Source organism: Carya illinoinensis, chromosome 4, assembly GCF_018687715.1.
Source record: "Carya illinoinensis cultivar Pawnee chromosome 4, C.illinoinensisPawnee_v1, whole genome shotgun sequence".
Taxonomy (NCBI): domain Eukaryota; kingdom Viridiplantae; phylum Streptophyta; class Magnoliopsida; order Fagales; family Juglandaceae; genus Carya; species Carya illinoinensis.
Genome location: NC_056755.1, coordinates 42,830,267 through 42,855,731, shown reverse-complemented (window position 1 = coordinate 42,855,731; position 25,465 = coordinate 42,830,267). Strand labels below are relative to the sequence as shown.

Genomic DNA, 25,465 nt, shown 5'->3' with positions numbered 1-25,465 from the left:
AATGACACACAATCAGCTGGAAATGGACGCTCTCTCCATCCATAGCAAAGCAAGTCGGCATGGAGTACAGTGAGTACCACTGAGTCATGTAGAAATTTGGTTGTTGCAATCCGCCCCTCTAACTCTATGGTGTTTAATTTAGTTAGCAGTCCTAAACAGAAGAAGCACAGTAACCACGTCAAGTTAGAAGAAATGTATATTAATTCAAGTCCTTACCCAAATTTAAAGGTCTCATATAAGAAAAAGATAGATACATAAAGATATTAAATAGATGAGCGAAGTCATCACTCATGACCCGCCACTACTTGATACTACTACTTCCTACATAGGGTACTAATTATATTAGCATGATCTTAATTTACTTGGTTGTTGATATTCTGCTTTTAAGAATTAAATAGTCAAGGATGGCGGCGCTTCCGTTTATTGATAAAACCCTCACTCATGCAGAGGAAAACTATGAATACATCAATAAGCCATCCCCCAAAACCAAACAAATTATTAATGACGAATATAAGGTAAGCCCCGTCTATCTGTACATACAAGTCAAAGAAGTCGCCCCGAATCAAAAACTTTTCCAAAAAAATCCATAACCTTTCCATTAGACCCTTCCTTAGCCAAGAAATCAGCTACCATGTTAGCCTCTTTAAATATATGACGAACTCGGATATCAATCAAAGAAGGAAGTTTAAAAAGAGAAAAAAAAAAAAAAATCAAAGAAAGACTCAAAAGTTCATCCCAATAATCCCAAAGATACCAATAATTATTATTTATAATTAGTATGATTAACAGTCAATAATGCAATTCCCTTGATGAAAGATGAGATCAAACGAACAGCCCACTTCAGTTCAATTATTAAATGTTACTCTAATAATCATTAATCGATCATTCAAGCTTCAGAAACTGTCAAGGTTCAATTCTTGTCTGAATAGTCATCTAATTTGATTGAAAAGGCACCACTATCCACCATATACAACATAAAGCTTTGGAAGTATGAAGGCCTGCTTTTTATAGAACTCACAAATTCACAATAATATTTTGTCCATTTCTCAAAAATAGCATTCATCTATTCATTTCCCTGAGTTTTCGAAAAAACTATAAATGACAGATGTGCGAAGTCATATGAACTTGTATTCTTCTAACAAGAATAATTACATGCTACTACACTTATTAACAATAGGATGGCACTACAGAGCTACTGTTACAGTTAGTCCAAAAGTCTATTTTTTTTTTTTACATGTATTTTTTTAATACTTTTAAATATTAAAAAAAAACTCACTATATTATTAAAAAATAATTTCTTAATTACAAAATAAAAAAATAAAAATTGGCTGCAGCTCCCTACATGAGCTGGGAGCGATAGGTTTAGCATTTTCCTTTAAAATATATGTTCATCCATTAGTCTTAGATTCAAACTCACTTGAAAGAACAAAATTAAAAAACGTCAAATCATTCTAAATAATAAGCATAATTATTCCTCGTGTAAACAATAAACACTCTCTTTCAAGAGAAATGATTTTTGCAATCGATAAATGCAATCGACATGTAGTCATTTTGAAAAAAATGAATTAATATGAGACCTATATGAAAAAAAAAAAATTATTTTTATAACTTTTTTTTATTCATTCCGTACAACTATGGAAAAAAAAATTATTTTTATAATTTTTTTTATTTATTCCACAGCCGTTTGCATGCCGACTGCATCTAGCAAAGCCCCTCTTTCAAAGCGTTTTGTGCTTGCTTAACACCTGATATTCGGCCGTTTTGTGCTTGCTTAACACCTGATATTCGGCTATACAGAATAAATAGCCGTACTGTTGTCTTCCAAGACTAGTTCAACTATGGTTTGATAACCAAAAAGAAAACATCTTTCCAAACCCAACAACTTAAGACTGTCAAGCCCAAGCATTCCTCGGCTTGCAAAAGAAAATCCATATCCACGGTTCGGGATGTTACAACGGGCAGAGGCTTTTCATATGGCAAAACAGCACATGGAGTACTACCAGCTCAGTTTCAGCACAATCACCCAATGCAGTTCTAATGGTCTGCATAAAATAAAATAAAATAAACCTCTATTTGTTTGTGCATAAACCTTTATGTGAAGGTCTATGCATAAACCTTTATGGAAATTGACCGTTTTATGAATAGGTTACCCAAGCTCAAGAAGAAAAGCTCATAAATAATCCATAAGAAACAATATACCCCATGAAATAAAATGGGAACAGTGCACTAAAAGACCTCATAAAAAGAAAATGTTGGTCCTAAATCACACACACTGAAGCCGTATCCTAGAGGATTCAGATAATGAGTTTCAAAATAAAAGCAACAGGAAATGAATCAAATAAGCTCCTTAGTGATTGAAGATATATCTTCCACCTACACTAATTTTCTAGACAGTTTTTGTTTTGGAAACCTTCTTCTTGGATTGTCTCCTAGGAATTGAGTTCTTCATCCCAATGAAAAACAGCAACGCCCCAAAAAGGGCCATATTCTGCAAAAGAAAAAGAAGGGGGGGGGGGGGGGGGGGGGGGGTTGGTTTAAATCAAAAACGCTTTAAAAGATTTGATAAACACTGCAAAACCTATTATAATCGTGGCTACATTTTAGGAATATAAATAATAGAAAAAGGAACATGCAGTATGATAACCTGTGTAAATTTAATGAAAAGTTGAGCAAATTCTTTCTCCTCACTGTCATAGTTGTAGAAATCATATAATATGGTAGTAGCAATCAGCTGATGCAATAGCTGCATGAAAGAAATTGACACTCGTGAAAATTGGCCCAAAAAGATGGCATCAAGAACCAGCCCAGGCCTGGCAGCTGACTCAAGTGACCCTTGAACCACAGCACTAGAAAAAGATCAAAAGTAAACCACGTAGCATGGTTGAGATACCAACCAGAAGAAATGCCCCAAGAGAGCTGCCAAATATAAAGAGGATTCCTCCAAAGCCCTTCAGCGCTATAGCTGCTGTAACTAAATGTTTCACCTGATGCAAAACATAGATAAAAAGTTTCACCCAAGAGACATTGCTGGCAGGACAAGCACACACCCAGGATACATTTAATATCCAATTTTTTTATTCAAAACTCTTGGTGAGCACACACCTTATATCTCATTTTAGGTGTATTGTCACAAGGAAGTGCTGGATGAATACCACTTACGATAATGCAATAAAGTCTTAAAAAATGGCCTTCCTATCCCAAATATCCAAAACTAATCTTTGCCTAATCATTGTTTTTTCTCATAAGCCCAGCCCCATGAATGGGTGGAAACCAAATGAAAGAGGAAACCCCACAAACCATTTCAACCAGTAATATAGTTTTTATCACCGGCTTTCTACAACCTAGCTTCTATAAATGCCTTCATTATGTAAGTCATAGCATCATATTCCACCCCCTGAAATATAACAATACTGTAAATGCTTCAGTTTCAAATCTCAAAGAAATCAAATCCACTGAAAGCAAAGTTCGTGTTAAAATCACTAATTTTCATCAAATGTCTAGGTCTATTCTTTGACTCCCTTTCTCTCTCTCATCTATCTATATATATATATTATCTTATTTTATTGTTCTATAGCGCTTTAAACATTCATCAAAATTACTTGGAACAACTGAAAATGAGAAACAAACACAGAGAGGGAGAGGGAAACAGTGACTGATTCTCACTTCAATATCTGGCAGTTGCATGGTAACCTGAGATTGAACACGTTTTGCAAAGACGTCATACTTTGGTCCGAGAGCCTTTGCTGCGGGTCCCCCATCAAGACCATATTCATTGAACCTATAAAGAGGAATGTGTTCCAACATCTTATATTCAAGAAATTGTGAGAAACCTTATCAACCAAAACTGTAAAGAGCTTAGAAACAAAAGATTGCAACTCCCTGATATTACTTCCAAAGAAAAGAATCTTCTAATGTCATAGAATGAATTAACAGCCAAATCCAAAAATAATACCAGTAGACAAATTAAAAGCTTTTCCTAAACCATTCATTGTAATAAAAGAAGATTTTGGTCAGGAACTTAGCAGCGGATCACAATATCAAGGTCTAGTTAAAAATCATTAAATATGGCATCACCAAAATGTCTAAATGGGTTCAGCACGAACTTTAAAGAAATCAGTGAAGAAACAGATAATCCTTCCACTTGATCCACTGCACCAAATAAAATATCAGACTTCTATTGGTAGATAATTATACATTGTATACCAGACCTCTATTTTTTTCTTTTTAAAAATTTCTCTTATTTAAGGCAGTGTTGCATAAATGCCGCATCCCAAATTACTAGTTTGGGGAACTTTTCACCTTTTGAATCAGATGTAGTAAGGACTTCATAGCTACTTGACTTTAAAGGAAACTGGTGAGCCAACCTTTCATCACTAGGAACACTAATCGCCTCTTCTGGATCTCATCACTTCAACCTATGCAGAAATCAAAATCCAAGAACCAACCTTTAGACAGTGACACCCATTGTTGATGTTACATTGTGCGAAGACTTGCTGCATTCCTAGGATTCTAACCATAATTTGCACCAAATGATACCCAAAAACTACCAACTACATCTTAATGTTCACACGTGAAATTTTCAAAGCACCCGACATCAACACATCTGGCCCAATTCTTAGCATGAATGAATATTTGTTTTAAAGAGAAAATCCATCAATACGTTACCCTTATGTAACCAATAACCCATAACAAGCTAAACTCAAAGTGATTGATGAAGTAAATTAAAATGGGCCGGTGAGTAACATTCAATTAGTCAAACCCATAAGTTATTTTTTCAACCAAAACCATATACTAAAATAGAAAATGCAGATCTACATCAAGTTTCAATATAAAAATGGTCAAACAACGAATTGCAACCTAACATAACAGATCCAACAGAAATTTTCATGTCAGAAATGAAATTCCTTCAAAACCCAGAATTCATATTTGCCTAAAAACTACAAATAGGCTGAAGAAGTAACGAAATTACGATAGCAGGGAAAAAAAAAAAAAATGAATGCACTAACTCTTGATAAGCAGAGAGTATGAAAACAGAGGCGAAGAGAACTCTCCCAAGAAATGAAGCGAAAGCCATCGGAGAAAGAGAGAGGAAATCTAGGTAAAGGCCTGAAGTCTTCTCTGTCTGTCTCTCGGTTTGTGTAGGACCAAAGGAGGAAGGGATTTGAAAAAGAAAGGTACTGATTGAGGTCATTATAGTCTAGATACAAGATCTTTGTGCGGCAGTGCCGCAGTGGGCTTCTTTAAGGAACTAGTTATTTAAATTCGAAGTCCTAAATGACATTGGCTTTCCACAGATTTACATGAAGCAAATTGCAAAGGAGAGGGATGGGAATTGGGAAGAGAGACATTTTGAAATTCTGGTAAAATAATTTTCGTTTTCGTTTCTGAATAATTAATCTTAGATACATCTTAGGATGTGCAAACTCTGTATTTAAAAAAAAAAAAAGAAAATAAAATCTACGATTAAAAAATATTCATTTGAGTTTTATATTTATCTATTTTTTTAAAGAGAGTGCACGAGAACTTACATATTTTAAGACTATAAATATCATTTCTTATCATTTATCTCTCTCGCTTAGACCACATTTGATAATATATGAGCTAATTTATATGAAGCTTTTAAAATTAAAAATTTCCTTTTTTTTTTTTTTTTCATTTTACACAAATAATATGGAGGAAAGCTTATAAATAAAGTTTTTCCTTTCTTTTTTTTTTTTTTTTTTTTTTTTTTCAAATTGAAAACTATATCAGATTCCACGAATGTTTGAAAAAAAGGGAAAACCCAATGTTATTAATGATTCTAAAATCACATTTATTGATGGCACATGAGAAGATTCCTTATTTTGGGTAATTGATATTGATGTACAGCAAAAGAAGCACTATTGGGATTAATTTCAAATTAGGGTTTTATTTATTTATTTGAGGAGGGACCACAGGATTTGAATTTGAACATCTTCTCTCTCTCCCGAGTAAATTATGTGCATTTTTTAATTGTGAGTTATAAGTTTAGAGTTATAGTTTAAATAATAAATTCTTTTATTAAAAAGTTATTTACGATGATTACATATTAAAAATACTTTTAAACTTGTTACTTTTATTTAAATAATAAGTGATTTTTAATGTAGAAATGATGATCATTTATTATTATTTTTTTTAAAGATGATGATCATATATTTGAAAGCTTAAAAGTCATAATTATATGAATATTATATTAATATATTCGCTTATTGATAGTCTTTATAAAATTAAAATTACATTTTCCATTATTCAAAAAGCACTTAAAGGAAAAAACCAAAATAACATTTTTCCTTAATCGTGCTTTTTAACCTATTAGAGGTTAAAAAATACTTTAATACGTAACACCTAAACAACTTAATTTTTCCGATAAACAGCTTTCTAAGAATTTTTTAATATTCATAAGGCAAAGAGGCCTATGTCCATAAGGTAGGATAGGAAATTACATTTCTATAGCCGATTTACACCCTCTTTGTTTTATTACCTGATAAAGGTACTTCAAAGTTCAATAAATAAAGGGTACTTGGTTGTGATTTCTGTCTTCTCATGTTAGAATTGGGAATAAAAGATTAGTTATATTAATCCTTCTTGTACATGTTAAGGAAATGCATCTCAGAAGTCATGCATATGGTCTACTGCAAGTCCTACCTTTAGATATATAATCCATGGTTTTCGGGTTTGACGTGCGGGATTTTGTCTTAAGATGTTGAGAAAATACCTTCAATGTTTCATCAAACTGATGATGCGATGCTACAAGAAGCAGCAAATGAAAATAAAAACGCTAATTGGGGATGTTAAAGGATAAAATTGTAGCTTATGAGACAAGGGTTCAAGTTTCGACAGAGCCACAGTACATTTTTCAAGCCAAAAAGGAAAAATGACTGCAAGATGAGTACAACCAAAAACCCGAATTTGGCTCAAGAAGCTGGAATTGCCCTCGAATATCATATACCAATCTGCTACACGAAATATTATAATTTCATGCAACATCACATATCAATCAAAATGCTAATCACTGTGCACAAGAAATAGTTGATTACTCAATAATCAAAATACAAGCCCGATGCCATCACAACTGAAAAGCCGAGATCCAATTGCCAACAAAATAACCAGGAATGCTCTTGATTCAGTGGAATGAAAGATGGAGTCGATGACCTCCTTGAGGCAATTTGACAGGAGACGATTCTATATACAATTAAAGAAGCTAACTGAGCTCAAGAAGAAAATCATCTTTCATACTTTGTAGATTGAAAGAGGTTTGCTAACGATCATTTGCGGATTCTGTTAATAATCTCTTCATTAGGTATCAAGACAATAAAAGCCAAAAGGTGTAAGATTTCTACAAGTTTACTGCAGATGGTTCAAACTCAAAGCACCAAGAATGACATCATTTTGGTACATAAAGCTAGTGCTTCAATTGCTCATAAAATCCACAGTTGGACAAATCCTCCAGTCGAAAAAGAGAAAAGAAAAGAGGACTGGAGGAAGCAAGAAAGGGACTGCATTAAGATCAACTTAATCATTGCCAACAAGTACTTTAAAAAGGGCACAGCTCAAGGAGCATTGAACCCTCCTAGCAACTCCAATTCACATTGAGATCAACTTAATGGGCCATACAAGTAGTTCAGGATATATTTTCATGAACATTCTCAGTCAATCCAATAGATGTCACGTTTTAAGTGGTTTCTTAAGCCAATCATTTATATAAAATCTAACTTAAAACATGTCATATCCATCGCTGCAATTGGGATGATAAAAATCAGGATTTAAAATGGCATCTTTATATCTGCATTACAAAACAAAGACAATGCAGAGTAATGTTTAGTCAGAAAATTTGGTTTCTAGATAACAATCTACTGCAAATAACGAGAATGATCAGATAGAGCTAATACATAAGATGCCATCATTACGGCAATCAAACCAATAGGGAAACATCCTCTATTCATCATATCATTCTCCAAGATCAGCAAACCAAAACCCCAAAAATATAGGAAATATAAAATCTTTCAGAAGACAGAGTAAACAAATACACACAAAAAGACATTCATTTCGAGTGCAAAAAATTCTTCTAAAGGGATCTACTGAATAAGAATGATATCAATAGGAGGAGAACGATCGGCTAGAGCTAATACAAGATGGACGCCATCATATCGGCAATCAAACCAATAGGGAAACGTCAAAACTATAATCATCATCTCATTCCCCACCAGCAGTTTCAAAATTTACAAATACCATCTCAAAAAGAAAACAAATTTAAACATATAATCATCAAATATATGTGCTATAATAAACACAAAGGAACGTTGTCGTTAACCGAAGTAAAATCTGAATGGGAATCACCCATAAACGGCGAGGAAGAAAATGTGATTGTTAAGAGATCCTGTTACCGGAGGGTTAGAGTATTAACAGACGGATGAACTATCAAAGAGTCTTCATTGGCGCCTGGCAGCACGCCTAGAAGCGGCTGTGGTTGGAACTGAAACCCTAGAAGGTGTGTATTTATAGAGAGATGGTACGAGGATTTTGAAATATCAGAAATACCCTTAAAAGTTTCGTGAAGATAAGATGCTCTGATCGTGTCAAAGGCCACGAACGAAGTACACGGGCATGGGTTTTGGGCCAGTTCAATTTTATTTATTTCATTTATTTTGATTCACCATGATTATAATATAACTAAGAGCATTGATATTGACTTCATTAAAAGTCAAGTTAAATATATAAAATTATGAATATGAGTAAAAAAGAGTTGTATTTGATTAGTCAAACTAAATAATAGAAAGTTTTGACTTACAGTATTTGCCCCATTTCCTTCAAATATGAAGAGCTACTATATATTCATCATCTAAATATTTTACTACATTTTAATTCATCAACTACTTTACTGCATTTTAATTCATCAAATGCTTTATTACATTTACTGCATATTATACGTCAGCTATTTTACTGCATTTTAATTCAATGTTTTACTGCATTTACTGCATACTATACGTCAACTGTTTTACTGCATTTTAATTTATCAAATGCTTTATTGTATTTACTGTATATTAATAAGTTAACTGCTTTATTGCATTTATTGCATATTCATATAAGTTAATAAAAGGCAAATATATATATATATCCATATAATTGCAAAATTTGAAACAAAAGTATATTATTATTAAAAAATAATATTATATTATTATTTTGATAAATCCAATAGCTAATCCAATGTAGGATTATGGATAGGAAGATTTTAAATTTATGAAAAATTTGTACATTTCATCAAATTTTGAAGATGGCTTTGAAAAAGTCAATGTGAATGCTCTAATGGGGCTGAGCCCTTAGTTTTATTTTCTTTACAGGCTTTTAATTTTGTTAGCCTGGCCCATGTAAGGGACATTTTGTTTATGTACGAAGCAAGGACTTTAAGGTCCATCATCCAGAAACTTAAATGAAAATCTTATTTTCCTTTCTTTTTATCATCCTCTTCCTCTTTTCTATAGAGGTAAGCAATTTCAGTATATTTTTTCTTAAATAATTTGAGGTGTGTTACAAAGTGGTATTAGAGAGACACCAATCTCTTTGCTTTTAATCTATAAAAATGAATGAAATTCTCTCGGCATTACTCAAAATCAAGGAGCTAGTTGAATAAACACAACAACATTACGAAGTTATGCTGCAGACATTCAAAGATACCAAGAACAACTTTGAAGATTTCAAGAACAACTTTAATGAAGATTTCACCTATCTGAAATGTTAACTTTGTGCGATGCAGAAAGAAGAACATGTAGCAATGGTGGAAGAAAAAGAGAAAGTCAATGTCGATGAGATTCCTCTTCCTTATGTTCCCATTAATTCCTTTAGAAATCGAAAAATATTTTCTTAGTTCTCACATGTCCCTCTCCTTCTTTTGTTTCCTTTTTTTTTTTTTTTTTTTTACCTCTCAGAAATTGTTTCCTCTTTCCTTCATTTTTGTCAGTCATCCTTAGCAGTAACTACACACTGACCATAAAAAGGAAAAGGCCTAGCCATTAGTATCCCTCCTAAGCCTCTTCCACCTACCGAAGGCATTGCTGCTCCTCGACACCCACAACAATAGATAGCCATACAAATCTTCATAGAAACCCCAACTGGGAAGACCACTACCCTTGAGATTGAGTCATCTGATTCCATAGACAATGTGAGGCTTCAAATCTAGGACATAGAGGTAAACCTGCCCAACCAACAACGCATCTTCGTTAGAAGACTACGCGAGGAGTGTCAAACCCTACCCATGGTGCAGTAGTACATGGTGGAGCAGTTAGTGTTTGTGAATTAGCACCTCTGTGCTCAACTGAAGCTTGGCAACGATGGCTTCACCGCTCTCATTTCAATCGATGTGAACCCAAGTACTAAAACCACTTGGATATCTTGCTGCCTCAAGGGATTTGTTATCCCCGTAGGATTTCTAGAAGAGATGGTTCAAGTTATAGCAAAACCCAAATCAGTTCTCTCAAGAATCTCTATGATTTTTCTTCTCTCAAATTGCAAATTCTAGTTGTTTTCGTTTAATTTTCTACAAGTATTTTTTGGTGATTTAGCCATGGCAAAGGGTGGGGGTCCGGAGGATTGGTATTGACTTGGGGACAACAATCTCATGTATGGGTGTTTGGCAACATCACTACGAATAGATCATAGCCAATGACCAGGGTAATTGGACAACGTCATCCTATGTGGCTTGCACTGACACTGAGCGTTTGATCAGCGATACACATTCGGCAGAAAAATTAGAAAATGTGAGAACAATGTTGTCACTACACACAGAGGAACCAACTCACTCTCTTCTGATTTTGCCTCAATCAAGGTAACCATAGTTGTACGAGTTTTATGCCAAATGTGTTTGATGAAATGCATCGAGAGACCCTCACTAATTATAATTCAATGATCCCTGGGTACTCAAAGTTGGCAATTTTTATTGTCTTAGCAGTGTGTGGTGGCATTGCCTTTACTTGTGCTAGACAGTCAATTATTATTGGAAATTTGTTAGCAAAATCGTTGATTGGACATGGAGGGTTTAACCTTGCTAACAGTTTGTTTATAGTAAGGGATCAACTGAAATGTAATTCAGGGAAATGGAAACGTGCATATATGGAGTCATCTTGTTGAATGTCTTACTTCTAATTATACTGTTAAAATGAAAAATATCTCCACAAGGACCAGCTGTATAATCCTAGAGATCCTCGTGTTTGATTATTTTAAAGGAATCTTTTCAAAAATTCAACTGATAAAAAATTTCAAGGGAGTGGAGATTTGACCACAACATCATCTCAATTTCAGAGCAACATATCCCAAATTGCTTCCGATTATAAATCTTTTGCTTCCAATAATATCTTCCCTTCCTCTTCCAGAAAATCTAAGCTTAGTGGTTTTGTTGAGCCTCTTGAGAACTTGCATTGGTTGGCAACTATAGCTTATAAGATAGAGAAAACTCAAATTGTTGGAACTACATATCTTCTCAGTGAACTTAGTACTCCACAAACTTTAGCCTATGAAAGTTTTGATAAACTTGGGTGGAGGTTTTGGATAGTGTTGTGGGTTCCACAGTTACATTTTTTCCAGATGATTGGAAGATTGACATGTGTGAAAGAGTTGGTTGTTGACTCTAGGTTGATTATATGAGCATACCACTCTGATTTCTAAGAAATTTTATTTGATTCTTTTCTACCTAATGAACCAATTTGACAAGAAATACAGTCTATTGGAGTTGGATATTTGTTTACTAATACAACACAATTGCATGTGCGGGTGGAGAAACTGACAAGATTACAATGTCTTAAGATCAAAGATTCCAAGGACCATGCTCTGTTATATAAGACATTGAATAGATTTCAAGAGCTGGTTGGTTTTTTATAATCAACAGGGATGAGAAGGATAAACTTTTTGTGACTTTTCTTGCACAGAAATTTCAGGAAGAAAAAGACAAGACAACCGTTTTAAAGAAGACTTATGTTTTTAATGAAGAGAAATAAGTTAGAGCTGGCCATTGCTTATTTTTGGCTTGGAGGTGATACTTATTCAACTCTCAATATCTGCTCAAAGAACCATGTGGATGAACAACTTGCAATATTAATTTCTCAGCTTGTTGAGAAGCCTGATGGACTATTATAGAATCATCTAATAATAAGTTTTTACTTCCATCAACCATTGAGTGACACTTATCAAACTCCCATGTGCAAGTTAATGGCTGGTGCTACAACAACTGAAAGAATCGCTGCTCTAGAGTGGGAACAGTTCTTGCATGTGGTAATCGAGGCCACATGCTTTGTAATAGCTATATTTGGTGGGTGACCAACGAAACGAGACTATAAAAATGTACTAGTTGTTGTGTTCAACAAATGATCCCTTTCTATAGTGGACCTCAAAAAATGTTTTGCAAAAATATAGTGTGGCTGTTGAGATAAGGAAAATTTGCATTTTTGACTCTGGTGGTTGGACAATTGTGGGTAAAGATACCACACCTTGTAGACAAAGTGCTTCTATGGGGAATGGTTTGTCACAGTCCACAAATGAAGTACATAGGCCATGGGCCTTGGGCTAGTTTAATTTCATTTACAACTTCATTTATTTTGATTCAGCATGCTATGTGGACTATAATATAGTAGTGGGCCTAGGCCCTTAGTTTTATTTTCTTTGTATGCTTTAAGTTTTGTTAGCCTGTGCCATGTAGGGAGCATCTTGTTTATGTATGAGCCAAGGGCTCTAGAGTTCATCATCCAAAACTTAAATGAAAGGAAAAATCTAGTTGTAAGCACAACTACGCACTAATATATACATCAATTTAATGTGATTAGTCAAAAAGTAGATTTTATTAAAAACAATGTTAATTTAAATTTTGAATATGAATGAATCAGTATTGATATGTATATTAGTATGCAACTTTACTTGTACATGAAAATCTTATTTTCCTTTCTCTTTATCATCTTCTTCCTCCTCTTTTCTACGGAGGTGCTCCTCTTGACTTGAGCAATTTCGGTATATTTTTCCTTAAGTAATTTGAGGTGTGTTACACTTAACTTAACCAAAATTCTATGTGTAATTACTTTTACGTACTCTTTACGTATTTCACTAATATGATTGTCATTTTTTTAATATAAAATAACTATTTTGATCATATAAGTGGAATGCATAAAAAATATAAAAAAATATTTATATAGCAAAACTATAACTTAACACATGATAAAAATATCGCATCAAAATTATTTTAATTCTTTTTTTTTTTTTTTTATGCTTGTGATGGAAATTGATATATTTAAGATGTTATAGGCTCCCTCCTTGATTGGAGCTTTTGCCGCCGGTACTTGTACGGATAAGCCAGCATCATATCGTCCTGCAAAGAAATGGCTTACCAATCAGTAAAGCGTACCTTCCATCGTATTCGTAACTGCTACTTCTCCTTGAAAGCTCTGGTTTTTATTTTCTTCATGCTGTATGGTTTAAACTATTGGGCTTGGATTTTTAGTTTTTGTTGTACTTTGAGTTTTCTTGAAGGTTTTAAGGACAACAAAGCGATAAATTTTCTAGTTTGTATAACAATTCAATGTTCTTTTGCGGTTTTTCTTTGCTGCTTCTGCTTTAATTGTCAGAGTAATTTTTTATTCTTGCCTTCGTATGTATCTTGATACGCAGCTTCATTCCAAATGCGCAGGCTTATACAAGTTCGATAATGTTATAGTAATCGTCCACTCTTATTGTAAGAAATCCTTAAACCCCAGTCCTTGCGGTTGTTTTTACTCGACTTGAGATTGAATCTCCCCCACACTTGTGAACCTCTACCACAATGACCATAATTTCCTAGTGGAAGCTTTTACCAAACTTCACGCTATACTATGGGTCTTTTTTCAGAATCCTTTATATATACTTTGAGGGTTTGTCCATTCAATGCATTTTATCTCGACTCAACTGCCAAAGATATATGTAATATGATATGGAGCAACAATATTCACTTTCCCGCACAACATTATTAGCTATGATCACTTATTGCAAGGATAAACACCAAGAAGTCACTTGATATAATATGTTGACTACCCAACTTCACCCAGAAACTTAAGTCTATGAGTTTGGCGTCAAAGATGTTATATTAACTAGTACTCTTGTTGTTTGTACTTGAAGTGAGACTCGATAAACTTTAAACTCAAAACTTGTAAGTAATGAGAGCTAATTTATAGGTAGTGAAGTCCAAAACCTTATAGGAATAATAATGTTGCAAGAAATACTAAGCCATTTTGGTTTCCACATGTGAGTGCCAAAAACACGTAATTTGTGGGGACACAAAAGCCTAAATTTCTGTTATGTTATATCATTTACTCACTCTCAAGCTCAAATAAAAGAGAATAGAAATTATTTCACTCAGGTGACTACTTTTGATATAGACTTAACAACTCAAAGTCACACTTCTATACTTCAATATAAAGTTTAGAGAAAAATTGACTTTACCCAGTGTGTAGGATCAAGAGTGGACCAAACTTCGAGTTTTTTTCCTTGTTTCATTGTATTAGAAAATTTGTTTATTGATATCATGTCTTTTGACCACTAAAATGATTCTAAAGAGACAGAGAATGTATTAAAATTATGCATATAGCATTCTTAATTAGTTTCAGTCACAACAGTAGAAAGCAGACAAAGAAGTGGATATCATGAAAGTAGTTTCTGTGGGGGTCTAAAGTTGTCAACAAAATGAGTAATGATTCTAGGCTTAGCAAATACAGTTGTGAAAATGAAGATCTGAGTAATAGAAAGTGTAGGTTGGAGCCTGCTTGGCTCAGAAAAGCTTTTGAATTAGCCCTTCAATTGTGTAGGTGGGCTCTACCAACAGGTCTGTTTATATTAAATTGTGTTGTTCATATGATGAAATTACTTGTGTTAATGTATTATGCTTGGCTTACCCTATGAATCAATCATGGCACTCTAGCAGAGTCATGTTATACGAGTCAACTTGCCAAACTTTGGATCCTTGAACAAGCGTCTAACAGTAAATAATCTGTGGTGATGATAGAGACTTATTTGGTAATCGAAATTTGCAGGAGATGGAGTTACAAACAAAGCCCCTCCTGATAGTCTATCACTTGCAGAAATCATTACAAGCATTCAATAGAGTAAGATTGGAATACAGGATTGGAGCGTGAGTGATCTTACAATTGGCTAATATCTTATATATCTTCATCAAGCATCCACAAATCCATTCCAAGATGTTAAGGGTATTCAGATCTCATCCGCTTCAATAGTGAATTATATGCCCTTGTTAGGTTATTGATTATATATATTTAAAAATATTGTTTCAATTATCCAAAGTTCTTATTAGGTTATGGTTTCTTAATTTAGGTGCAAGATCTCATCTACCATCTGGAGTTAGCAAGAGGTTGTTATAAGTTTCTTAATTTAGGTCCAAGATCTCATCTACCATCTGGAGTTAGCAAGAGGTCGTTATAAGTATAATGCTTCAAGTCTATCTTGCAAGGAACAACATGATTAGGGAAAACAATGTTCTGAAGTTTGTAAAAAATTCCAATCTGATGAGGTCTGGATATCACATTGCAACCGATGACCGTAGGAAACTTTTGATTCTTGGAATCTGTGGTACTGAAACTATCTATAATCTTATCACTGATATTGCTTCTTTGAGTGATGAAGAAATGACATTTGGAGCAGTTTCCACCCACTTTGGCACAACTGAAGCTACTCGTTGGTTTCTTACTCATGTGATAGGAACCATTAGGACCTGCTTGGAGAAATATGAGGTGGTGAAGATTTATCTTTTATCTATTTTTTAGATTTTTAGATTCTTCTCTTTCTATCCTATCATTGTAGTGAGCATAATTCATTGACAGAGATATGGGTTAAGACTTGTGGGTCATTCTCTTGGAGTTGCTACTGCTTCTTTATTAGCAATAATGCTCTACAGAAAGTCAGCTTAAGGAACTCAGATTCAACCCGGACATTGTTTCTACTGTTGGATATGCCACTCCCCCTTATGTCTCAAGAGAACTTGCTGAAAGATGCTCTGATTATGTTACCACTGTTGTTATGCAAGTATGCAAATGCTTTTTTAAAAGTATGTTAGTTATGTTATTTTGGAAGAGGCAAAGCCTTTTGATTTATATAAAATTCTTGTTTGGAAATCTTTTCTTTGTTTTATCTATTGTGTTTTTATTCTCTTATCATTTCATTTTTTTTTCTGGGCTCTATTCAGGATGATATTGTACCTAGGTTAAGTGTAACTTCTCTAACAAGGCTAAGGAATGAAATCCTTCAAACTGATTGGTAAGCTAAAGATAGCATTTACAGAAGCCACTACTACTTTTCTTCAGTGACATGCTAAATCTAGTGCGCCTATGACTTATGCTTGTGTTTTTTGGAAAGGTCATCTGGGTGCCAAAATGAATTAGAAATCAAATGCATCATTCGTTCCAGGAAATTCTTTCATGTTTGCAACCAAAGTTGTAGTGTATTTCTTCTTCTCTTAGTCTCTTAATTCTTAAAGACTTTCAAACTGTTTCTGAATTTCAAAATATTCAGGAGTTTGAACTTGCAATTTGAGATTGGTGCTCTTTGAAAATTCATAATCAATATGACAACATCCTTCTTTATATTAGTTGTAGGTGGAAATGAAAATATGCATATATTGGATGTTGGCAATGCTATTGGTTTCCGTTGTTATCATGGAGGCAAATTGTAATAAAGTGGCTTACATTATCTTCAAAATGTATTCCAGAAATTTCCCCCTTTGGATAAACACTAGATTTTCATATATATTTTTATTTTCTTTTTATTTCTCCCTATGTAGGACACTATATTTTCATATGTAGTTTACTTATATATATAAAAAGAAAAAAAAATCATATGTATTTTATTTACTTTTTCTTACATGATCAAACCCTTGTGTATTGCCTCACAAAATTGAATCAAGTCTTCTAATGTATTTTTTCAGACATTTTACATTGTTAAGTTCCATAACAAGAAGTTTGATCATATTTTAAATTTTGTAGAAATGATCAAAATGCCTAAACACCAACCAATAGTTTATTAGGCAATATTTTTGTAAGCATCCTTACAAATCAGTGTCGTTTTAAAATAATCTAGTAATGTTTGGAGGAGGTAGTTGATGAGCACTTTAAGCATTTTTTTTTTTTTTTTTATCTAGGAACTTTAAAGTTAAAAAAAAAAAAAAAAAAAAAAAAAAAAAAAAGAGGATGGAGATCACCCTACTTATGGAGGGGCCAACTATTGATGGTAGTTTCATCTTTGTATAGAAGGTTGCTTCTTCTGTCTGAGGCATCACTTTTATATGGATGGTAATGAAATAGGATTTATGATTTTTTTTCTCTTTTTTTAACGGGATGAGTGTAGTTGAAAAGGAAGATTGGGAAAATGTAATAAATTTAGTTACCAATGCAAAGCAGGTTATGTCTTCGGTGCAAGATTTAGCTCAGAAACTGACTGATTATGTAATCCTTGGGAATAATAGAACTTCTTCTTAAAAGCTTGCATTGCACTCCCCCCAAGATTGCCAAGCACTTCTGTTAAACTTCAGTCAATTGTAGCTTTATATTATACATTTGATTTAAACTTAGATTTTACATTTACTTATCAAAAAAAGAAATGTAAACAATTATATCATCTAAAATAAATTTCAATTACAATGACTAAAGAAAACATTAATTGTGGAATACAGACAAAGAAACAATGTGGAAATTAAGTTTGAAACTTGATCATGATATAAATGAATATGTGTGTGTGTGTGTGGGAGGGAAGGGGGGGGGGACTACAATCATAAACAGGGAGGGAGGGGGGGGGGGGGGGGGAACTACAATCATAAACATGTACCTTCTAAAATATCTAAGTCTAAAAAAAATAAAACAAACTTGTCTACAATTTATGGAGAAGTCTTCCTACTCTTTGTAATGGTCAAGGAGGCATTGAATTAAATGATGCCCATTGCTATGAGTAGAAGACTTCTACTGGGCTCCTAAGAGGGGTCCATGAATAATGAAGAGCTTGTTTTGTCTCCCATTTTTTTTTTACAAATGACACCTTGATCTTTTGTGAGGCCTATCCAGATCAATTTCATCGCTTGTGTTGTCTATTTCTATGCTTTGAAGTTGTGTTGAGGTTGAGAATTAATTTGGATAAATCGGAATTAGTCTTGGTTGGAGCAATGGACAATATATGAGGATTGGCTCATTTCAATGGATGCGAGGGGTCTTCTTTGCCTTTAAGGTACCTAGGTCTCTCACTGGGGACCTCTTAGAGCATTGTCAATGGCTTAACTATTGTTAAATCTAAAATTTAGTTAGAATCTCACATTTTGGTCATAACATCAATTTTTAGCTAAATTAGTCTACATTGGACTAGCCATCATAAATATAAAATAATAATATAATATTATATATTTTAATAATATTTTATTATTATTTTTTTATATTTTATAAATACACTCATATATTAATTAATAATTTTATTAAAAAATAAAATGTGACAATTTATTTCAATGTAGTGCTTATATGATTTATTTTAATATGGTAATTTATTTCAATGTGCTAAAAGAGAGAGTGAGAGGTTGATGAAAAGAATAAAATAATTGGATAGAGGTTGAATAGTAACTCTTCAACAATGGAGAGCCCCCATAATTTACTGTAACTCAAGTGTTGAGTTTTAGACTTTTGACTAGTCCAATGTGGAAGCTTTTTCTCACATTTAGCTCAAATTTGAACTTGCATTGGCATTTGGCTAGGTCATTGCCAATGCTCTTACAAGGCAAAATACATATGGGATGGTATTTTTAAGAAAATGGAGCATTGATTGGCTAGGTGGAGGAGACTTTATTTATCCAAGGGTGCGTAGATCACTCTAGCGAAGTATTTTTCATTGTTTCCCATTCTTGTCTGCATTTTCCATTGTCTTAAAAAACTAAAGTAGGATTTCTTATGGGGGAGAGTCAACGATGAATTCAAGTACCACCTTGTCAAGTGGTATGAATTTGTGCTCCTCCTCATTTGGATGGCTTGGGGGGGCAGAAATTTGTAATTTTGTAATAAGACTCTTGTAGGTAAGTGGTTATGGTATTATACCAATGAGGCATTGTGGAGATTGGTGGTAGAAATCAAATATGGTGGGTTTTGTGGAGGCTGGTGTTCTATTAGAAGAGGGTGGGGGAGCAGGGGTTTTGCTTGGTTTCTTTGATCATTCTAGCACGATATATGGTGTGGAGACTAGCTGTTGATGATAGCTTTCTTGACATTGTATAGTATCTCTCATTGTAAAGAGGCTTCGATAGCAGAACTTTGCATGATATCTTTATTCTTTATCGTTTGTAATATTTCACACAAAGAAGAGATACAGTTGATCTGATGTGCCTGATTCCTTCCTAGAGATGGATTTCTTATGTCAGGTCTTCCTACCAAGCACTTTTCCCTCGAGATGACCTCTCTTTTCCTTGAAAAAGATTTGGAGAAATAAGGCATAATCAAGGGTAGCATTTTGTTTGGTTGGTAGTGTCAAGAAAGATCTTAACATCAGATAACTTGAGAAAGATGAGCGCTATAATAACAGACTAGTTTGCCCTTGTGTAAATAGGATGGAGAAAGTATTGATGTCTTTTGATTCACTAGAAGGTGTTTGGGGATTTATGGGCATTGATTGAATCGTGGCGCCCCCCCCCCCCCCCCCCCCCGCGCCCCCGCGTGCAGATGGGAGGTGGACTTGTTGGCATAGTGCTATTAGCGGTCTCACTCTAATAGCTATTAATGGACGTTCTTTAGGCTTTTTAACCATGCTTGTTCCATTCTCTTTTCATAGATTGCGGCCGTGTCAAACAATGGGGACTTTGTTCATATATAGATAGATATAGATTTAGCGATTGTTAGTTAATCTTTGTGGTTCTGTAATAGGATATTATGCTCTAAATGTTGATATGTTTGGAATTCTGAGTTCTGTATAATTAGAAGTTGGAATTTCTTTTCCCTAAGCATTTTAACAATTGGTGGCTCTCAAATTCAAACCTCTCTCCCACTCTCTCACTAAATGTTATGGTGGTGTTTGAACAGATGATTCCTTCATATAGGAGCCCCCTACTGCTCTTAATCGATCCACTTTAACCTCCAACACAATGGAGAATGATGATGCCATCGAAACGGAAGGACCTACCTCTATAGTGTCTGAAGAGTTAGTTGTCCTAGGGGATCGTTTTCTATCTAAAGAGGAATGCTGACACTCAGGTGATTGAGTTGAATTATTGCATTTTTAATACTTTTGGAACCAATATATATTAATTCTTTCATTACTTTATCATTGGTTTTATATGGAAAAATGAATAAATCAAAGTTGTGATTTTAATTGATTAAAAGCATGAATTTCTGCTCTAATTTTATCAACTGTTGATTAATATGGTTTATGGTACAGTGGCCGCTCGAGCGAAGTCAGACAGATTCAAACGCTCGACTTCCGGCTCGAGCGAGTTGCGGGAAAAGAGATCGCTTGAGCGGAGGCATTTGGTCGCTCGAGCGAATTCAGGCAGAGTCGAACGCTCGATGTTCGCTCGACAGGCCGCTCGAGCGAACTTAGGCAGAGTCGAACGCTCGATGTTCGCTCGACAGGCCACTCGAGCGAACTTAGGCAGAGTCGAACGCTCGATATTCGCTTGAGCGGAGTATTCGCTCGACACTCCGCTCAAGCGAATATCATATTTTACAAATCAGGGTTTATTCTGCCGTCAGAGTATATAAATGATTTTTTACATCTTATGGCCGACTTTTGGCTGGAAAACTCAGTTTTGAGTAGAGAAACAATTAGAATTCATTATTTTCCATTGCTTTTCATTCAGATTCGGAGAGGAAGATTCATACAATCGATCATTCACGCAGCTACACAATTTTCACTGAATCATTCACTCACACTGCAGCAGATTGAAGAACTCCTTGAGGGGTCCAATTGCCACTGCAGCTCAGCCTGCTCCACCACTTCGAAACTTCATTTCCATTTAATTGGCTTGATCTTTTCAATTCTCTACTTGCTATTTCATTTCAGTTTTGAGTTTCTGAATTATTTTGGAGAATTTTGATTTACACGTTTGAGTAATTTATTTGTTATTCATTTAATTCATGTTATTTATTTTTATCGTTTCGTTAAACTTTCATTTTAATAGTGATTACAATTACGGTGGTTTTATTTGAGAATTTGTGATTTGAATATAACGATGAACCCTAGAACATTGATTTTGGGGCTTTTCAATTTTTAGTGCATGTTTTGTCAATTACTTCATAATTTAGTTTAATTCTTAATTTAGTTTTATTAATTTCTGAGTTTAATCTATTAGTCCTTTACATTTCAATCCGACAATCAAAATCTAAAAACATGAATCTAGTCCATGACTAGTACCATTTTTCATCCATTGCACATACCATCATTTTATTTTCTCTTTGTGAAGTTTTTCACTATTTTCAACGAGTTTGATTTTTAAATAACTTTCCCTGAGGAGACGATTTAGGAATTTATTTCTAATTATTACACGACATACTCCTGCACTTGGGATAGCTTTAGTGCTACTCATTTTTGAGTGAGTCAAGTTTTTGGCGCCATTGCCGGGGAAAGTATTTTAGCATAAATTTAAACTCGTTATTTTTTTGTTATGCTATTTAAACTGATGTTTCATGTCATGGGTGAAGGACAGTTCAAATAGGTTGCTTAGAGTCACATCGAGTGTTGAGAGTAGTATACACAGTTTGGAGATAGATAGCTCTGATGTCTTTTCTATTAGTGAGTTAGGTGAGAAAATTGAAATTGAACCAGAAAACATAGCTGCACTTGCTCCACGCACTCTTAAGGATTATTTGCAACCCACTCGCACCACTACACCTTCATGCATTGTTTTACCTGAAAATGCATCTAATTTCTCTATTAAGCATGGCATGATGTCAGTGATACCTTAGTTCTACGGGATGGATTCTGAAAGTCCTTACCAGCACTTGACAGATTTTGAGTTGGCTTGCACTACTTTTATCACTAGGGTTGTTACTGATGAATTCATTAGACTTCGTTTATTTCCTTTCTCTTTAAAGGATAAAGCGAAGATTTGGTTTAATTCTTTGAGGCCTAATTCTATTTCTAGTTGGTCTGATATGCAGCGTGAATTCTTACAAAATTTTTTTCCTTTTCAGAGAACTCAATTTCGCAAGAGCAAATCAGCCAGTTTAATCAGAGACCTGATGAGACCTTTCAGGCCAGTTGGAAAAAATTTAAAGATTTGGTGAACATTTGTCCACATCATGGTTTTGAATCTTGGAGGTTGGTGAGCTATTTTTACACTGGTCTCACTCCAAAATGCAAGCAGTTTATTCAGACAATGTGCAATGGAGAGTTCTTCAGCAAGGAACCTGATGAAGCACTATCATTTTTGACTACCTTGCTGAGAGCGCACAACAGTGGAACACTTGTACTGATCGAGTTCCATTAGCAGCACAGACACTGGGGGCTATTTCTGGAGGGGGTAGATATGATCTTAAAGAAGACACTGATGTTCAAGCCCGAATAGCTGCATTGACTAGAAGACTAGAGGTCATGGAAATGGAAAAAGTGAAGGCTGTGAAAGTATTAGAGGCATGTTCTATATGTGCTGATTCAAACCATAAGACCCAAGACTACCTGATTATGCCAGTATTTCAAGAAGGTGGGTCTGAGCAGATGCAATCAGCTAACTTGGTTAATAGAGCACAAAATCAGCCTTTCTCCAACACATATAATCCGGGGTGGAGGAATCACCCAAATTTCTCATGGAGAAATGATCAGCCTGGTCGGTCCCCACCACCTCAGCAGCATCCATTTAATCTGGGTGCTCCTCAGCACCAGTATCCGCCATATCAGAATCCTCAGAGCTATCCTTATGTAGCTCCTCCTGGATTTCAGCCTCATGTAGCTGCACAGAGTTCTTAGCCTTCATCATCTGCAAAGAAAACTCTAGATGACAGTATGGCTCAGATGGCCAATACACTTCAGCAATTCATGCAGATTCAGGCCACCACAAATCATCAGAACACTCAGGCCATAAATGAGTTGCGAGGCACTATTAATAAGATGAGCACAACCTTGAGCACCCTAGAGAAAGGGAAATTTCCAGCACAGCCTCAGCCTAGTCCTTAAGTATACAGGCAGCAACAACAGCAAGTGCATAATGTCTCAGGGGATGTTATTGAGACAGCGAAGGCAGTTCTTACTTTAAGAAGTGGGAAGGAAGTTCCCCAACCAGAGATGCCTATAGACACACAGGTAGTTGGTCCTACACCTGATGATGTAACAGAAACTGATGAAGTTGAGAAAGAATCAGAGATAGTGAGACCAGAGCTGAAGAAGCCTGTGAGTGTAGATGTTGAGACTAGTAAGGGATACCAACCTGTGGTTCCCTATCCTCAGAGATTGGCAGCTGGCCAAAAGAACAAGTATCACACGAAAATTCAAGAGATTTTCAAACAAGTGAAGATCAATATTCCACTCTTGTATGCCATACAATAAGTGTCTTCATATGCAAAATTTTTGAAGGACTTGTGCACAGTGAAGAGGAAGCTGAATTTGAAGAATAAAGCTTTCCTAACGGAGCAAGTTAGTGCATTGATATTGAGCAAGACTCCTCAGAATTTTGGAGATCCTGACTCTCCCAACATTTCTATTATGATTAGTGAATCACGCATTGGGAGAGTTTTACTTGATTTGGGGAGTAGTGTGAACTTGCTACCGTTCTCAGTATATGAATAGTTGGGATTGGGTGAGCTGAAAAAGACCTCCATCATGCTACAGTTGGCTGACAGATCAATTAAGGTACCGAGGGGTATTGTAGAGGACGTGTTGGTCCAGGTGGACAAATTCTACTACCCAGTGAATTTTGTGGTTCTTGACATGCAGCAGCCGGTCTCCACTATTTACCAAGCTCCTGTCATCCTAGGAAGACCATTTCTAGCTACATCAAATGCATTGATCAATTGCAGAAGTGGAGTTTTGAAGCTTACCTTTGGAAACATGGCACTTGAGTTGAACGTTTTCAAAGCTTGTAAGATGCCAGCACATTTTGATGACACAAGTGATTTGAATGCTGTGGAGAGTTTGACACCAACAGATTTTATTTGCTCAACTTCTCCCTTCTCTGATGATGATTATATTTTTCAAACACCTGAATTTTTACTTGATGAGAAAATTGATCATATCAATGAAGATGACTTTCATTTTTTTGATTGTTTTGCAGATTCTTATTACCACTTGAAGTACAGTTTGCGGGAGCAAGATGGAAACCCCAGTTTGAAGCTCTACCACCACCAGACATGCTTAAATCTTCAGAGGAAGAAGTTCCCCAGTTGGAGCTGAAACCACTTCCTCAAGATTTAAATTATGTGTTTCTTGGTCCTGAAGAAGGCACTTTTCTGGTGGTGATTTCCTCAAAGCTAAATCAGAAGGATGAAACCCAGTTGATTAAAGTATTAAGGAAGCATCGAGGCGCAATTGATTGGACAATAGTCGACATCAAAGGCATTGATGCCGCTGTATGTACCCATAGAATCCATCTTGAAGATGATGCTAGACCGGTTTGTGATGCTCAACGTAGGCTCAATCCTACCATGAAGGAAGTTGTGAAAAAGGAAGTGCTTAAACTACTCGCAGTAGGTATCATTTACCCTATCTCAGACAGTAAGTGGGTAAGTCCAACTCAAGTGGTACCAAAAAAATCTGGATTGACTGTTGTTAAAAATGATAAAAATGAGTTGATTCCAACTAGAATGGTTACTGGCTGGAGAATGTGCATTGACTATAGAAAACTTAATTCAGCCAGTAGGAAGGATCATTTTCCTTTACCATTTTTGGATCAAATTTTAGAAAGAGTGGCAGGTAATGCATATTATTGTTTTTTGGCTGGCTATTCTGGTTATTATCAAATTGCTGTAGCGGCTGAGGATCAGGAGAAAACCACTTTCACCTGTCCTTTTGGCACTTTTGCTTTTACTAGAATGCCTTTCGGTTTGTGTAATGCTCCAGCTACTTTTCAGAGATGCATGATGAGTATTTTTTCTGATATGATTGATGATATTTATGAAATATTCATGGATGATTTTTTTTGTTTTTGGAAAATCCTTTGAAAGTTGTTTGCATAATTTGGCACGTATTCTCCAGAGATGTGAGGAAAAAAATCTTTTACTTAATTGGGAGAAATGCCAATTTATGGTTACTCAAGGCATTGTATTGGGGCATATTGTTTCTTCTGAGGGTATAAAGGTTGACAAGGCAAAGATTGAATTAATATCTAAACTTCCTATTCTTAGGACTGTTAGGGATATTCGTTCTTTTCTTGGTCATGCTGGCTTTTATAGGCGGTTTATTCAAGGGTTTAGTTCTATTGCAAAACCTTTGTGCACTCTGTTACAAAATGATATTGAATTTGTTTGGACTGATGAGTGCGAAAAAT

The 25,465-nt window shown here is 35.0% G+C and overlaps 1 protein-coding gene, 1 long non-coding RNA gene, 2 other non-coding genes and 1 pseudogene across 4 annotated transcripts; 1 reads left to right on the top strand and 4 right to left on the bottom strand.

Annotated features, from left to right (window-relative positions):
* Positions 1 to 2,156: 2,156 nt before the first annotated feature.
* LOC122306128 lies at positions 2,157 to 5,261 on the bottom strand. Its single transcript, XM_043118539.1, has 5 exons — positions 5,007 to 5,261; positions 3,664 to 3,778; positions 2,895 to 2,984; positions 2,645 to 2,743; positions 2,157 to 2,488 (listed from the first exon to the last, which is right to left on the bottom strand). The coding sequence occupies exons 1-5, from the start codon at positions 5,189 to 5,191 to the stop codon at positions 2,387 to 2,389; spliced, it is 591 nt and encodes a 196-aa protein (XP_042974473.1). The 5' UTR covers positions 5,192 to 5,261; the 3' UTR covers positions 2,157 to 2,386.
* Positions 5,262 to 6,800: 1,539 nt separating this feature from the next.
* Positions 6,801 to 8,523, bottom strand: LOC122306105. Its single transcript, XR_006241445.1, has 2 exons — positions 8,403 to 8,523; positions 6,801 to 7,200 (listed from the first exon to the last, which is right to left on the bottom strand). It is a non-coding gene; the product is annotated as an uncharacterized LOC122306105 (long non-coding RNA).
* LOC122308662 lies at positions 7,885 to 7,971 on the bottom strand. The gene has a single exon (XR_006242176.1). It is a non-coding gene; the product is annotated as a small nucleolar RNA Z102/R77 (small nucleolar RNA).
* Positions 8,125 to 8,217, bottom strand: LOC122308663. Its single transcript, XR_006242177.1, has one exon. It is a non-coding gene; the product is annotated as a small nucleolar RNA Z102/R77 (small nucleolar RNA).
* Positions 8,524 to 14,706: 6,183 nt separating the features above from the next.
* LOC122306537 lies at positions 14,707 to 20,236 on the top strand (annotated as a pseudogene).
* Positions 20,237 to 25,465: the final 5,229 nt, after the last annotated feature.

Coding starts and splice junctions, on each gene's coding strand:
- LOC122306128 (XM_043118539.1), bottom strand. CDS start 5,191: ATGACCTCAATCAGTACCTTTCTTTTTCAAATCCCTTCCTCCTTTGGT. Junction 2,744..2,894: donor CTCTTGGGGCATTTCTTCTG/GTTGGTATCTCA, acceptor TCTTTCATGCAG/CTATTGCATCAGCTGATTGC. Junction 2,489..2,644: donor TTTTCATTAAATTTACACAG/GTTATCATACTG, acceptor TTTCTTTTGCAG/AATATGGCCCTTTTTGGGGC.